The following is a 17,676-nucleotide window of genomic DNA, read 5'->3' as shown; positions in this document are numbered from 1 at the left end:
ATGGATGTCGATGTTGCATTCAGAAGCTTCTTTTTATGTAAGCATTGTCGCTTGTCAGCCTCAATGCTCATTCAACTAGGGTTTCCTGTGTCTTGTCAAAGACCATTAATTGCACCACATAAGTGACACTTCAGGCATTTTTTTAATGCTTCCTTACACATCGCAAGCCTCAAAGCCCTCGGCTGTCAAAGACTCAAGGGAGCAATTTACATGATACTGCCAACCTGCTAATGTTAATTCCCTTTTATCACTATAGTTTTATTTCATTAGAATGTTATTGTTTTGTTGCTGCTTGTGTTTATTTGCATTTATCTGCTGTGTTTTGTCATCAGTCTTGACCAACATGCTATAACATGTTGCTTATGTGGCAGGTTTGAGACAGGTTTGAGACATGCTTTTAAACTTCATTAAATACTACCATTCAAAAACGTGTCATACAGTGGCACTGTATGTTTTGATTGAATTAGATTCTTACAAGTTTGATTATCAATGTTTTCTAAGGAAAGAATCTTGATAAAAAGATCCTAAAATAAGGATTTTTTTTTTTTTTTAATGGAATGGCTTAACATTGTTATTATGCATAATTAAAAAATACGCTTACTGCACAGTTAATTAAAAATCCTCTGACTTATAATGCCACATTCTGTAATCTTAGTTAAGGTAATTGGCTTTAAAAATGTGGGTTGCATTTGTAAATAACACCCTTATTGTTCTGTAGTTTGCACCTGCTATAAGAGCATGCTATAATATTGCGCAGTACTGCATTGCCTCCTGTGAAGGATCGCTTTCACAATAATGCACACCTTTTTCTAAACCCAGCAATGCTTGTCCGTGAAGGACACTGTGAAAACTAAGGTTATAGCATTACATGGGGAATGTGACTCTCCAGTTATTGTATAGCTGAAGTAAAATGCCAGGGTTGGTTATAGTTTAATGTTTAAACGATGGGGGTGTTTACTTCAATTGAATAGACCCCTAGATGTCTATACAGTCGGTATATGCACATACAGAATCATTTTTCAGAAGATAGCCAGGTTTGAAATGTCTACAGCTTTTACAGGTTCTGTGGGATCTTAAATTAATTTGAAATTTAAAAGGCAAGTACTGCCTCCGAGTTTCAGTAGAAGGATAACACATCTCTTTGACATACTGTACACACACCATGATGTATTTGTAACTCTAGTACTGTGCCAGTTTTTTTTTTTTTCAGTGTCCTGTGGCAGGAATTGAACTTAAAGAAGACCCAGTTGGAGCTGGGTTTGTTCCATATTTTAGTTTAGCCATGTTCACTCTGCGTCAAGTGCGACTGCCAAGTGCTCCAGTGATGTATAGTCATCAAGGTCACTTTGTGTCAGATTTACATAGTTTCTGTGGATCAATCTCATCAAGAACAGAATTTGACAGGCTTGTAAATTGATTAAAATGCCTCAGTTCCCAAAATATTCTTCTTTCATACATGGCCTAATATCAACTTTTTTTTTCTTCTACTTATGCCATTTGATACGCTCAGGGGATCACCTCAGCGCTGTTTTGAGGATATTCCCCTTCTTAAAAAGGCCCAAAGCTATCCCCATCTTCTCTGCTTGATCATGGTGCAGATATCCCTTCTTGAGATGAGATTTAAGTTTGATTCTTTTATTGGCCAAAATATATTCACTTTTTGCAACATTCAGATCCATAGAGAAGCAAGCACATAGCACACTGCTTTTTATAGATTTCCTGCTCTGTGTTCATGTTGTAGATTTTCATTGTGTAGTTTTATATTACATCCTTTTAGTTTTTCACTGTGATTTGATTCTGGAGTTTAAATCTATATCCCAGGTTTTCTTTGGGTATTTTTTCTGTCAGAGTGAAATGTGTTTTTAAAAATAAGCTCCCCTGCAACAGAGAACTCTTTAAATATGTGTTTAATAATAAACAACTCACCTCTTAAATCCTTAATCCTGTATTGTCAAGCAAATATAATACTAAAATGCATTCAATAGATGGTGCTGTCACTTTTTACTAATATTCCACATTCATTTGGCATTTGGCATGTCTAGGTTGATGACTTTTGAATACAATTTATAATTCAACTGTCTGCTGCAATGGGAAAAAAAAAGAAAAGAAATATGTTTTTTTTTTTTTTCTTTTAAATCACTGCAGGTGAAACATAATTCTAGTATTCATGTTTGTGCAACTGGTAAATAAATGTTCTCAGGTTGCAAAACAGTAAACTTTAGCAAAACCAAACCACGGTTCAATTATCCCCTATATTTTTGTATATCTTGTAGGAAATAATAAACACAAAACGATCAGTTACTGTTGTATCTGTTCAAAACCCTTGAAGTAATTGTAGAATAAACCTGACCTTGTTCTATCTGCGCTTGACAAAGCAAATTGCAAAGGCGTGAAATCCACTTCTACCCTGCAAGCTTAATATTCTCCAAAAGCTGACATGCCAAGGCACAAAATCCTAATTATGAGCAACAGACAACACAACACAGGCAGTGCAACCAGGCGGTCGCCAGAGCAGTTTGTGCCAGTTGGTGTCTTCATCATAGTGCTCCCTGATTTTACGCTACTTCTTAATCGACATTTCAAGGTTAAAGCTACTCAGGACCAACTGAGCTAAACTGTCAGAACACGAAAACCTATTACTTAAAAATAATTACTGTGCCATCTGCACAGCATACAATATTTAACCCATCTCCCTGTTCTCAGCAACATCTGACGCAACCCGGTATAATACTTTGATTTTTGAGAATCTTCAGAAAATAACAACAGTAACAAAAAAAAAAAAAAAAGTAGAAAAGGCCATAATGATTTCTAATACTGTACCCCCACGCTACAGTTTGTAATGACAGCTTGATTACTTCAGCTATTATGTACTACTTAACAGCTATCATTTTCAAGGGTATGCTGCTGTATTTTGCAATGGCTGCTAATGAAAAGTTGCTAAGTGAGCAGTTTCTGTTTTGTACCACAAATTTACAGGAATAATACAGAAAAATATGTAGAGGCATCGTGCAGCGTTTTAACATGTTGTTATTATTATTTGTGTAAAATGGTAACACATCATAATAAGTCAATAACTTATATTTTTTAGCTAATAAATTGGCACAATGATTTCTTATTGGATTCTTATTGAATTTAAACAGTGAAAGCACCAATTCATTATTTTGTTGGCCACAAACCAACTTCAATAACACTAGATCATATCTGGATTAAAATTGACATATGCAGTTGTTTATTAGGATAAAGAGCCCCTTGTTATTAAGAGATTTTATGGAACTGCAAAAACATGCATATACAGCACTTGTTCATCTATGTAAGTTGAATGCAATATATGCTGTCAAAGCAAAGATGAGAATGCAAAAAATTGTAATAATAATTAAAAGTCCAATACAGTCACATACGTGTAACGACCACTTTAAAAGATCTTAAAGTACATTTAGGGTGATTCATAAATAATGCACTATTGAACTGAGCCTTTAGTCTTCCAAGGTGTTTAACATCCAACACAAATCCTAAACCTGCATTGAACTGCTGAGTGACTTAGTTTTCAGATAGTGGATGATATTTTGGTTACTCATATATCTTCAATTTCTTTAATCTGGCTCATGTTGTGAGTAATTTTATTTAATTGTGGTCACCAGGTGCTTACTGCTGTCACATGGAATTATGGGATAATGTTTCTGTGCGAACCTGCTTACTCACTGAACAGTATATAAACTATTATACATCATTGCACATGTGACATGTAATATAGTACTGACAGAAATGTCATGATATGCCATTAGTTATTATGGAGAGTGGAGGACGTAATGATGTGTAAGGAGAATCTCTACTCAATACTCTACAGACACACTCATAAGTCAGTTATGTCTATGTGAGAAAAGGACCTCAGTGTTTCGCAAGGCTAAACATCCCTAGAATTGCTAACAATGATGTACATGTCATTTGCAGGAGGCAATATAGCAGGTGGACAGTATTTGGCATGTAGAGGTACACAATCCTACCATTTGAAGAACATTCAGAGTCAGCAAATCTCTACAAGGATCCAGTTAATCCGTTAATAATTTTTACTGATGCCCTTAATTTTCTGTAAACCCTCATTCTTAACTTCAGTACTAAACACAATCTGAGCAAAACTAAATGCTAATTTTTTGATGAGTGTCTCTTTCAAGTTGTCTTTCTGTAACTTACAATTGCAGCTGCTCTGCTAAAAATACACAAATGGTAAATGGAATTGTTTACATGGATTTGGTAATGTTTAAATAACGTGGGTTGTTTTATGAAATAATGCATTACAAGTTAGTTGTAATAAAAAGATGATACATCTTATGCTCTGACAAGACTTGAGTGGTTGGAAGACAGTGATCAGGCAATGATTGCTTATAAAATAAATATGCATTTGGAAATCTGTGCTGGGAAGGTTTTCACTGTGCTTCGTGTGCCCTGTGGAGGAACAAGAATGTCTCTTGTTTTGTCATTTCTCTTCCTGCTATTATCTCAAATCCATCTCTTGCATATATCGTACATCTTTTTTTTTATTATTTATTTATTTATTTTTATCAGGTGACCAAAATCAATTGTGCTAGCAGAAAACATTGCATTTTAAAAGCCTACTTAATAATGAGGCCCTCGTGGAGTATTTTTACTCAGGGTTTTGGTCCTGCTCTGATATTCTGTGTGAGTTGTCTTGCATTATTACCTAAAATCAATGTGTTTCTTTTTTTTTTTTTTTTTTAAATCTGTGATTTAAAATTTTTAAGTATTATAGTAAGCTTATGTTAGTTGACCTGTATTCTTATTTGCATCTGGACATAAATCTACTGTGTACGGTTGATCAAAAAAAAAAAAAAAAATAGTTAGAGGGATAAAAGGGATTCTATCTAATAAAAAATGTGTCTTACTTAAAAGCTGATTAACACTCACACTAATGTAAAAAAAAAAAAAAAAGAGTTACTCTTTTTTGTTCTGAAAATGACATAACAATATACATATCTGCAGCAAGGTTACATGTAAATGAACTGTAGTATTGTCAACTTTGCTTCAAGTATTTGTTATTGCTTTGGTAACTAAGAACTGGCACAAAAGTTTATTTTTATATACAGTATGTACCCATATAGTTTTCCTTTTTTTTTAACTTTACCATTTCTATCACTGTTTGGTCTATATTTCATGTCTCTATTCATCATTTATCTCCAGGTACTTCTGTCACAAGAGTGACAGCTACAGATGCGGATGACCCTGTCTATGGAAACAGTGCAAAGCTGGTGTACAGTATTCTGGAAGGACAGCCTTACTTTTCCATTGAGCCACACACTGGTGAGTAAGTAGATAAATTGTTGCTGATGCATGGATTGTAAACCCATATTATGAGATTCGGACACTGCTTGAGAAACCTTGGGGTCAACATCTCAATGTTAAGGAGGTCCTGGAGTGTGTTGCTGTTCAGTTTATTAGTCCAAGTGGTCTATAAACATGTTATTCATCACACTTTTAACAGTTATAGTCTATGATTATAAATGTTTTAATATATAAAAGGTGATTCCAGTATTTAGTTGTTAAAACAGGAATTAAGCAAAGCAGTGATTCTGACAGGGAACTCCCTTTAACCTTAGATCAAATCACATAAATATCAGGCATATTTTAAGCTCGTCCAATACCAGATCAAGTCATCAATCGAATAGCTATTATCTTATTTGTCGATAAACAATGATAAGCAAGAAACAGAAATATATCTTACCACAGTCCATTATGTCCCACTGTGCGACAGACTTCACCTCCTCCTCCCCTGCCTCCATCTGCTTTTTGGCTTTGTCTAATGGGAGGGCAGCTATCCTGCCCACGGCTTATCCTACAGTCAGCCTCTCAACTAATCTGCCAGCTAATTTATGGGCAGGGGTCCCTCGAAAGGCATTTGAGGTAGTGTTGTATAGTCTGTTATTTGTGTTATTCGTGTACTTGCTGAGAAAAACGAGAAAGCAAGATCAGGTATTATTAACTAATTAAGGAACACTGTATTTTTTTTTCTGTATGTAATTATTAATTTATCATTAAAGTAGTTCCTCTGGGAAATGCAATACTCATATCACTATTTTTAAAGTATTGTCTACTCGCTTCTTATACAATATTTGGGTTACCCAGTAGAACGGTAGTATAGGTTTCTGGTGCCAAAACAACCACAGGCTTCCAGCTTATAACATTATTCAGAGGAAGCATGTTGATAATTGGAACCTGGATTATCCTCCTTTTAAACCGAACACAGCTGCAACACAGTGAGACAGGCTGTGCTGTACACCCCTCTAGGTCCATTCAGATATCCAATGGAATGCCATTCCAGTTATCTGTTAGTGTTGTGCACAGTTGTTTAGGGGATGTTAGATCCTGTGTGTGCTGACGACTATGACACTCTAGCCCTCAGATGTTCAGATCTTTTCTATAGCTGTTGTTTCCGCTTGTCAGGCAATAACTGCTTCAGTTAGAGTTTTGCCATTCCTTGGAGACACATGATACAGCAGTACTCAATGTTCTAGCTGCAATTGCAGCCACTGACACCAGTCAGACACAACTATCCTGCACCCTTATAAACATGCTTTACCTTTATCCATGTTGCAAAACACAATCTGTCAGATAGGGACACGGAAGCCCATGTGCATATCACACGGTTAATTAACAATAAGCAGCTACAGTGTTGTATGGTTTAGGGCCTGTATGTTTGATTTTTTTTTTTCTTTTTTTACAGTTTCAATATAAATGCAATGTGCATTCTATTGTGCACATTGAAATACAATATTATACCAATGAGATATGAAGGACTTCAATCACTATCCAACCAGTGTTATTATTGTTAGATTTATTTTTTAATGACTGTGATTTCATAGGTTTCGTCTAAAACAAATAAACAGGTATATCTCTGGGGCATTGCACCTTCTTTACACAATAGAGATTAGTTTGTGTGGCATAGATTTCTGTATACTGTACATATTTGAATATATAATATGCATAATAGCATCATAATATAACATAATTTGGTCGCAGCATAATATAACATATGCTGCGACCAAACCTTATTGCTTAATGTGCTAATGACGATGTATTATATAATTCCATATGTTTCAATGGTATATCATATATATATATATATATATATATATATATATATATATATATATATATATATATATATATATATATATATATATATATATTTTTATATATATATATATATTTTTTTTTTTTCTGAATCATAACAAAAGCCTCTTACTTCATTAGACATTAATCAGTCGACCAGAACACAGATGTCCATAGTACCATTTCAAAAGCATGTTCTGGCTTTTTGAAAGAATAGACAAAGATTAGCAAAATAATGTGTTCTTAGAGTACATCCAAACACAAGTATTGCATTTTTGCAGAGGGTTCCATCAAATGAGCCAGAAGTTAGAATGAATATTTGTAAAACTAGAAAAAATAAATGACATATATAAGAGTAGCACAGACAAAGCCAAGTAGATCATTAATTTCCTGAACACAGGTATTTTTACCCAGTGTAGGTTGGCACACATTGTTTTAGACTTCATATCTGAATATAAATAAATTGTGTTTGTCACATAGTTAACAGACAATAGGAGAAATTTAAAATGTGCGTATCTGTAGTTTTTATTTTAATTTAAATTGCTAAGTCTTCTTCAGGATAGGACAAGGGATGTAAATCTCCTGGAAAGGGGAAGTCACTCCTATGCATATTAAAAGGTGGTTTTAAATGTGGTGCATTAGATTTACCTTGGCATAGTAATGCATGACTTACTACTTAGATAATTCAGATCAAATCCTTGCTCTGCTTCCATAGCAGGGAAACTGAGTTTAGAAAACTTCACTTGCCCTGTTCTTGTTCTGTCATTTCTCTACCTGCCATCAGCTCTAAATACATCTCCTGCATGTTCAATCAATCAATCAATCTGCCTTTATTTTATATAGCGCCTTTCATAGTGGACCACCATCACAAAGAGCTCCTGCATGTTAACAAGCCTTAGCAGTGTTGACTCATGCTCATATTCTGTTCATTCTGAACACTGTGCTAACTGTGTTGTTTTATTGGAACTATGGTGCAAAAGTAATACACAGCAAGCAGAACACCCATACATTTAAGATTTGATATTGCATAATGCAAAGCAAAAGAACAAAAGTGATATAAATTATAAGGACGCTGTACAGGGTTCAAACGAGTCAGTGTGATGGTAGCGTCTGTTCAGACCATCACTGTAGCTAACTGAAGGTGTTTTTTTTTTTTTTTTTGTTTTTTTTTAAGATACCAATAAAATCGAAATAACACCAGCTTTTTTATAATTATGAATATTCTGCCAAATGTACAACAAGAATATGCATTTCATGTAATCTAAGCCATGCCAGATGTGCCTTGTAACAGCAGGTTTCATATTTATTCACAGATGATTATCCACATCTGGTACAGTGTGATTTGTGTGTGTGTATATATATATATATATATTACACAATATATAGACACCCGGCACGTAATTTTATAGAATATATTGAAAGCCTAAATAAAAAAAAAAAATCTGCTATGAATAAAGTTGGAAACAAAGTATAAAACACAGTATGCACATGCAGCTGAATATCAAATGAGTGGCTAATGAGGTGAATGCCAGAATCTGATTTAAAACTATTAATGTATAGAGTAAATAGAATTATTTTCTAATCTTAGATGAAATGCTTGTGAACTGGAGAACCCATTATCATAAGCCACTTTGCATACATCTATTTAACATTGAATTGATGGAATCAAATTCTAAAAAAAAAAAAAAAAAAACTTAATTTTATTTGTACTTTATAGCTATTATCAGAACCGCCCTGCCCAATATGGACCGTGAAGCGAGGGAGCAGTATCTTGTTGTCATTCAAGCTAAAGACATGGGAGGTCACATGGGTGGATTGTCAGGAACTACAACCATCACAATCACGCTAACAGACGTCAATGATAACCCACCCAAATTTTCACAAAGTAAGTATGTACTGTGACTGCTTCCAGGTCTTAATTATAAATCTATAATATATATATATATATATATATATATATATATATATATATATATATATATATATATCAATTACCTATTAATCAATTAACCTGTGGGCTTTGATCGATTAAAAAATAATTGATTGATTGATCTTGTCTGTCTGAGTGCAGTATCGAAAAATAAATCTTGAAAAAATGCTGGAGGGTACTTCTATAGATCTTGACAAAAGGGAAACTGGGAGGTATACCCAGTATTTTACAATATCTCAGAATGAACAAAAAAAACTGCAGATAGGCAAATCCGTGCTTTCCTTCCATAGAGCATCAAAAGAAACTTATCACTTATATTTGAGCATCAAAAGAAATGTATCACTCATATTTGGATCAAATGCACTAGATCGAAAAATTCCCTGTCTCAGAGCAGATGCAGTGATTATTATTGTGCTGACCACAATGGGATGGGGGATACTGTGAATGTCATTGGCTAGTAGCGTGTGTGGCCAGCGTTGGAAGCAATGCAAGCAGTACATCTGCGACACATGCTTTGCACTGGGTTTCAGATGTTTATATATATATATATATATATATAGGTTGTTGTAATCAGAGGATATTTAGCTGTAAGTAGCTTTGTAAAAGAATATGTGAAAAGGAGAAATGACTAGTTAAATACCATGGAAGTGCCCTTCATTGTGCTTTAGGAAAAATACATTTCAACTTTTGATGATATATTGTCATTGCCCTTTCTTTAAGGTCTATATCACTTCTCCATTCCGGAGGACATTACCCTTAGTGATGCCGTGGGAAGGGTGAAAGCAAATGACCGCGATGTTGGAGAAAATGCCAGGTCAGCTTATGACATTATCGATGGAGATGGAATCGATGCCTTTGAGATAACAACAGATCCACATTCTCAGGAAGGAATTCTGAGACTGAAAAAGGTAAAGTTTAGCCAATATTTCTTCTGCAGTCAATATTTCAGAGATTGTAATTCAGTAGCCTAGATGAATTTATATTCTGGAACAATTAACTTTTTTGGATCTAGAAATAAACTTCTGAAGTATGGAACTTGTTTGTCGTAGATGGGATGCATCCCTATTCACAAAGTTTAAACCCATTACTTATGCTTTATGAATTAAATACAGATTGATATGCACTGATATGAAACAAACTTATTTAGCTGCAGTCTAAACCTGTTTCATGAATATCAAACTTTTTTTTTTTTTTAGAAAAACACTTTTTTTTTGTGAATGGATAGGGCTAATGGTTACTAAATGTGATGGATCACACATTAGAACATCAAGTGTGTGAGTGACACCATTTTGAAGTATTCTCCTGGAAGAGAAGTTTTCCATTTCTTTCTGTGATCCTGACTGCACAAAAATGAAGCATTTCCTTATATTATGGGCATTATTTGATACAGGAATTGAAGGCTTCCCTGACAAATCTTTCGGTCATAATCTTTTTCAGAAAGTAAGTAGCGGGGTTCTAAAAAAAATTTAGCATTATAGGTCCGTATGTGTTATCACAACTGTTTAAATAATACACCTGTCATTTTTTTTTTTTCATTGTCAACATTCTGACAACTTTTTACACTTCAACTTTAAAGTCTGTTTCAAAGCTGTTTTCAAAATGTCCGCTCTAGTGCACTGGGGTTTGAGATCTGTCTTCTACATCACTGCAGGAAGAGTGATTAAAAAAAAAAAAAAAACATAACAAGAGCTCAGGCTTTTCTATTCCGTACCTCATCATGGATCGTTATTGCTGTCTTCCCTGTTTGACAATGTTGGCAATAATCCTTACACTATTAGTGTCAGACTTAAAGTTCTAAGTGTAAAAAGTTTTCAGGATGTTAACAATGAAAAGGAATATGACTGACAGGTACATTATTTTAACAGTTGTAGCAACACGTGGGGACGTGTAACGCTATATTTTTCAGTAACCCTCTACTTACTCTTTAATGAGCTGTATGTATCACCTACATTGTTAGGAAACGATTTAATGATGGCCCTTAGCATCACAGCAGTAGTTGATTCAAGTTTACCCTGTTTTTTAAAGTTATTGTCGAAGCAATACACACACTGTGTTTATTAATCAGTACACTGTAGCAGTGGTTCTCAAACTTTTTGGGCCCTTCCTCTTGTCTGTGGTACTTGACCCCCTCCCCCCAACACAAACACACACACACACACACACACACACACACACACACACACACACACACACACACACACACATACGTACATATGTACATATACTGGTAAAAAAAAATCCAACATGCCTGTGGCTTCTCTGTATTTCACTGCTGTTTTTTTGGCACAAACCAGCTACCGATCCATTGTAATAAGATCAAACTAAACACTGCAAATTACAGTTTACTGACTGTGACCAACGCTTACTACATAGTAAGCTGATAAACAACGTACATTACCAGATGACAGCAGACTTCATCCAAAAATTGGCAAGTTTAAAAGCCACCAGTCAGATGCACTACAAACTGGGACATGCCTGGAGGTGTCAGCATAAAGATTTGTTTTAAGTTAATAAATACCGTATAACGGGAAATTTGTTTTCACAGCACGTTCACAAAAAGTCACAGTTTTGCATTTATACTTTTAATTCCAAAAACATTTAAATAAATTTTTACTTAATTAAATATGTCAGCTAAAACAGTATCTCATTTATAATAACTCGATATAGAATCTACAGTGTATCTGCCTGGCCGCTAGTACATGCGAGTTGCAAAAATGGACATGTAGAAGGAGGCTCCAATAAACTGCTCTATTTCTTTCAAGGAGCAGTTCAAAGGTGCATTGATGTTCTTTTGTAGAGAGTAGATATTTGACTGCTCAACAATGTGCTGAACACACTCTGTGGCGAGCATCTATTGAAAATAATAGCTGGAGGAATGCACTACTTCCACCAAGGGAAGTTCTGATTGTCAAACAGGGGCTGGGTAGTAAGCACAGACAGTAGTCTTCCATAGTAACCTGCGACTTGCCCTCCCTGGCTGAACCTTTGTTTCCTCCTCACTTTCTGACTCACTCCCTTCATTTTCATTGTCACTGCTGTCATTTTGCTCCTGTGTCATGACTAAATTTTCAATCGTCTCTTCATCTGAACTGCTCTCATAAGCGTCACTCTCTTCACTATCCTCAGGTATTGAAACAGCAGCACCTCTCCTACCATAAAACTTACTAATATCCACCTAAGATACATAAAAATGCACCACTCAACTGTGTTTCCATTAGCCATAACAATGCCAACATAAAGTTAAATATTTATCCCCTTATGGCACTTTATCATGTATACATGACACACAGTTTTTCTGTCATTTAGAGTCTTTTTCTTTTCAAAATGACTTGTTAAATACATGAAATCCCAAGAAAACAACTTAAAGAAGCACAATATATTTTTTCTAACAGGTTTTGTGTGAATGTTTTACTTCAAAATGAGCTTACCATGCTACCCTTGAACCATGTGCCTCAAAGCAGGTCACAGTCTCTATAACTTCCCCTAGATACCAAACAATTTGATTACATGCCCCAAAACTACAATTGGATTGGATAAAGAAGAAGTCATGTGATAATATAAAAGTAAAATTCAATTGGTGAGATGTTTCTGACTATTTCTCATTTGTGCATGACAAAGCCCCATAGAGGGCTATGATAAGCATTTGCCAGTTTTAAACCTATAGTTCCCAACATAACACAGTATAATGATCACAGTACTGCCATGCAGTAATTGTAGCTCAGTATTGCCACATGTGAATTCTTTAACAATAAAGCCAAAATGAAAATGCTTGTATTTGCATAGAAATAATTTCAAACTGGTTAATAGACTAGTAAGCACTGCTAAAATCAGCCCAGTTTTATCTGGTGCAAATCGTTTTAACGTTTTGTTTCTGGACTTTGCGATACTGTACGATGCTTGGACTAACAGTTGTATCTACAACGTATTGACAATAGAGTTTCAACAAGTCTGATACAAGCAGTTTTGGTTGTTCCTTAATTAAACCCTTAAAAAAAAACACACACAAAAATGCTTAACATAAAAAAGAACAGTCCTATTATAGTAGTAGGCACTGTTTATAGTGCCTCTGGGTTTCTGATCGCATCATCAATTCCAGATTTATTAAATCCATTGATGGAACTTTTAATGTTCTCAAGCTAATTGGCTTCATCCCTGCCACTCTCATCTCCGCTTTGATATCTGACACATTATTTCTCTTGTCCAGCGCTTCTTTAACCTGTTCTGCATATCAGTCAGACAAGGGACGGGATCACTACGAATACTGTATGCAACCCTCTGATTGGTAGAAGTGTTATTGGTGAGCCAATCAAAATAGCCAATAAAGCCCAAATAAAGTATCTGCCCGTTATACTGTGTAGCCTAAGTTAAAATGTGCACTGTAATTAAAACAAAAAAAAAAAGAAAAAAATGTGATTTTAAAAAAAGACAAAATATAAAACCTTCAACCTTCTAATGCCCCCCCCCCCACACACACAGTTTGAGAACCACTGCACTATAGTATAGTGTGTCAATAACATTCTTAGAAAAAAGGGTAAGCTTGAATCATATTATAAAACTTAAATGTGTTAAACACAGACAGTGTTATTGCATTATTATTATTATTATTATTATTATTATTATTATTATTATTATTATTATTATTATTATTATTATTATTATTATTGCTTTCTTTAATAACCAGAGAGCCTTAACATGTGCCACCACATACAGAATAGTACATGTGCTGTTGTCCAATGGGACACATTCCATCTATTAAATATTCTTCACAACAAGGTCACAAATATTGATTTAAATGAGACTGCAAAGGCACAGAGTTGGAAGAGTCTTTGTTGTTGTGTGGTGTAAGCTTTTTATCTTTCAACCCTCAAGCCGAGCTCTCACTGGTGAGTGGGATGTGCAGCTTTCTGTTCAAGCCTGTGCTGATCTTTGATGTTGCTAAATATGCTTCATGTTTACATACAGTAACTATGTTGCTTCTCACAGGGAAATACGTAAATATATAATAGAGCTTCTGGCTGCAAGTAACTGCCTCACCAGGGGATTAAAATGGAAGGAAATGTGCCAAATGTTTTTATTATATTTGAGAACCAGGTACTTCATTTGATATAAAAGTTAGCATTGCTCTAAATAACTCAAATATTATTTATTTTAAACTTTCTAAACAGTCATGTAATATACAAGCACACTCATATGTACTCAAGATTATTTATTTAGTTTACAGGTTTGGATTGATTGGACCTATAAATGAAAATTTAAAAAATATAAACATTTTGCCTAGAATATGCAAGTATACTGTACTGAAATTATTTAAAATTCAGACAGTTTCACTTCAGTAAAAATGCCTATTCTTCAAGTTTAAGTTCTGCGATTTACAGCCCTCTTGCCACTCTGAGCCAAGCATAAGAGCGTAAGAAAGTTTACAAACAGTAATTTCATTCAGCCCGTCTTGCTTGTTTGGTTGTAGTAGCTTATTTATCCAGGATCTCATCAAGCAGCTTCTCATGGTGTCAGCTTCAACAACTTACTGGGGAGTTGGTTCCAGACTCTCACAATTCTCTGTGTAAAAAAGTGCCTCCTATTTTCTGTTCTGAATGCCCCTTTACCTAATCTCTGTTTGTGACCCCTGATCCTTGTTTCTTTTTTCAGGTCGAAAATATCTCTTTGGTCGACACTGTCAATACCTTTTAGAATTCTGAATGCTTGAATCAGATTGCCACATAGTATTATTTGTTCAAGACTGAATACATTAAATTCTTTAAGCCTGTCTGCATATGACATGCCTTTTAAACCTGGAATAATTCTGGTCGCTCTTCTTTGCACCCTTTCAAGAGCAGTAATTTCCTTTTTGTAGCGAGGTGACCAGAACGGAACACAATATCCTAGATGAGGTCTTACTAATACATTGTCAGTTTCTGTATCTCCCATGATATTTATAATGCACATTTTTATTGCCTGCGTGCAGTACCTTACACTTTTCTCTATTAAATGTCATTTGCCATGTTTCTGCCCAGTTCTGAATCTTGTCTAGATCATTTTGGATGACCTTTGCTGCTTCAACGGTGTTTGCCACTCCTATTTTTTGTGTCATCTACAAATTTAACAAGTTTGCTTACTATACCAGAATCTAAATCATTAATGTAGATTAGGAATAACAGTGGACCGAATAGTGATCCCTGTGGTACTCCACTAGTTACCTCGTTCTATTTTGAAGTTTCTCCTGTAATCAGTATTTTCTATTTTCTACATGTTAACCACTCCCTAGTCCATTTGCATGCATTTCCCTTGAATCCCTACTGCGTTCAGTTTGAGAATTAATCTTTTATGCAGGACTTTGTTAAAAGCTTTCTGCATCCTCAAAAAATTCTAGCAGGTTAGACATGATCTCCCTTTCCAAAAGCCATGCTGACTGACTCCCAGGATACTGTTACCATATAGGTAATTTTCCGTTTTGGATCTTAGTATAGTTTCCATAAGTTTACATATAATAGAAGTAAGGCTTATTATTGTGTAGTTACCTGGTTCGGTTTTGTCTCCCTTTTTGTGGATTGGTATTACGTTTGCTATTCTCCAATCTGTCAGTACAACCCCTGTGTCAGAGACTGTTGCATGATGTAGGTTAGCGGTTAACAGAATGTATGAATGATGCAGTATATGCAAGCTCTACTGCAAAACAATTAAAAAAATAAAGAAAAGTTAACATAATATACATACATTTTGTTTGTAAAATTATGATAAGTAAGTTTTCTTTTTAAACGATAGAGGGCACTGATTCTTCATAACTCTTACTGGGCTCACTGCCTAACTGCAGCATTGCCACTGGCTCCTAGCCTGAACAGGTTAACAAATTAAAACCCTAATGTTGAATTCCTTCCTGGGCTCATGCAGGCAGTCTTTGAGGCTTCTGCTTCTATAGTGCCCTGGTGCCTGACAGGAAGGCTTCAGAGTCCCCTGCTTGCTCTAATGCCCAGCTGTGTCCTATTACCAGCTGTGCCTTTCCAAGGCAGATTTCCAGCACTAGCCATGATTTGGAACCATTACTTTGTTAAAGAAGTCTGGCATAACTCTAATTCCTGCTGCACCAGTCCTACTTTAAAATTCCAGAACATCACCTGCAAGGCAGTTATACTGTATTCACAGTCTAGTAATACTCTGAGCAGGTGGTTCATATTAGAGAGATGCCTTCATTAATAATATTTCATTCTTCTATTTTACATTGGCACTCTCGTTAAACTGTATACAACAATAGGCATTAGTGTATTGTAATGATAATTTCATGTGGCTTTTTCAAATCATGTTATTACAGTCTGTACAATGTTCCTTGTGGTCTCAGAAGATCGGTTTCTAAATAAGACACTGGTAACTAACTGCACATATCAACGAAATAATTGTCTATACCCTTGTCCAGGACAAACCTCAGTTGTCATAGTGGAGAATACATTAATGCTGAATTGATTCCTGTAGGTAGAGCTTTGGTGTTTGACACTTAATAGCAAACATTTCTATGCTGTTTATTTTTTCTTCAAACCTAATCTTCGTGTGTAAGAGGGCGGGGCTAGCATCACCACATTAAAAATCAGCAAACGTTGGGGAACCCATCCAACTTTCATCCATCAGCATTAAATTCATTTGTTTTTTCCTGCTTTTGGTCATTAGTGAAAGGCATTCATCTCTGTCACTCTTACAGCCTCTGGACTTTGAGACCAAAAAATCCTATACACTGAAGGTGGAGGCGGTCAACGTACATATTGATCCTCACTTCATCAGCAGGGGCCCCTTCAAGGATACGGCGACAGTGAAGATTGCAGTGGAAGATTCAGATGAACCCCCTGTTTTTTCATTACCTACATATCTGCTGGAAGTACATGAAAACACTGCTATTAACTCTGTTATTGGTCAGGTGACTGCCCGTGACCCAGATGTCTCAGCCAGTCCTATAAGGTATGAAGTGGTATAGCACTTACCTTTAAAAGTAAATGTAACTTGGATGGCTTGTTTGACAGACCCAGATTAGTGCTAACCTTGGACAACCCACTGTTAATTTAGGTATGGTAGTCTGTGACTAATGTTAATCTGGGCCGGTAAAACCAGCGGTTAAAGTTAAAGGTTTGTTGTTGTTGTTGTTATATATATATATATATATATATATATATATATATATATATATATATATATATATATATATATATAAAAAGCAAAAGTACATATTTTATTTCGTTAAGGGTTTGGGATTTTTATAACTTGAGATACCTTGTAGTCCTTGCTCCACCTTAATGTTTTATTTAAAATAAGTCACAATATATAGAGCTACAATATCTTAAAACATATATTTGTTTAGTGGGGACATAATTTGGCCATATTTTCAGTGGAGTTCAACATCTATTAACCTTTATTGCTGTGGGGACTTTGGACTCCACCTATGTAGTTTTAAGCAGCATGGTTTTTGTATTTTAGAAACTGTTATTGGCTGTCAAGGTTACGCATATCAGTTCTGGTAAAAGGCCAGATTGTTTTTTCACTTCGTTCATTTCACAATGCTTTTTAACGTAGAAAGAGAGGCTCACATTAAGAAGTTGTCTAAGCTGAACAAGTTGTCATTAGAGGTCAGCATGGATTGTTTAATTTAG

General features: G+C 35.2%; 1 protein-coding gene across 1 annotated transcript in view; it reads left to right on the top strand.

Moving 5' to 3' along the window:
- The window catches only part of LOC121296057 (cadherin-8), a 69,464-nt gene that overhangs the window by 35,104 nt on the left and 16,684 nt on the right, over positions 1–17,676 (top strand). Inside the window, exons 4-7 of the mRNA XM_041221223.1 lie at positions 5,194–5,313; positions 8,840–9,007; positions 9,773–9,960; positions 16,737–16,990. Of these exons, the coding sequence (XP_041077157.1) occupies positions 5,194–5,313; positions 8,840–9,007; positions 9,773–9,960; positions 16,737–16,990 (730 nt within the window). The remainder of the gene's footprint in view (positions 1–5,193; positions 5,314–8,839; positions 9,008–9,772; positions 9,961–16,736; positions 16,991–17,676) is intronic.

The sequence above is a fragment of the Polyodon spathula genome, chromosome 21, assembly GCF_017654505.1.
Source record: "Polyodon spathula isolate WHYD16114869_AA chromosome 21, ASM1765450v1, whole genome shotgun sequence".
Lineage (NCBI taxonomy): Eukaryota > Metazoa > Chordata > Actinopteri > Acipenseriformes > Polyodontidae > Polyodon > Polyodon spathula.
Note: the sequence above shows the minus strand (reverse complement) of the source record. Positions and strands in the feature narration are given on the sequence as shown.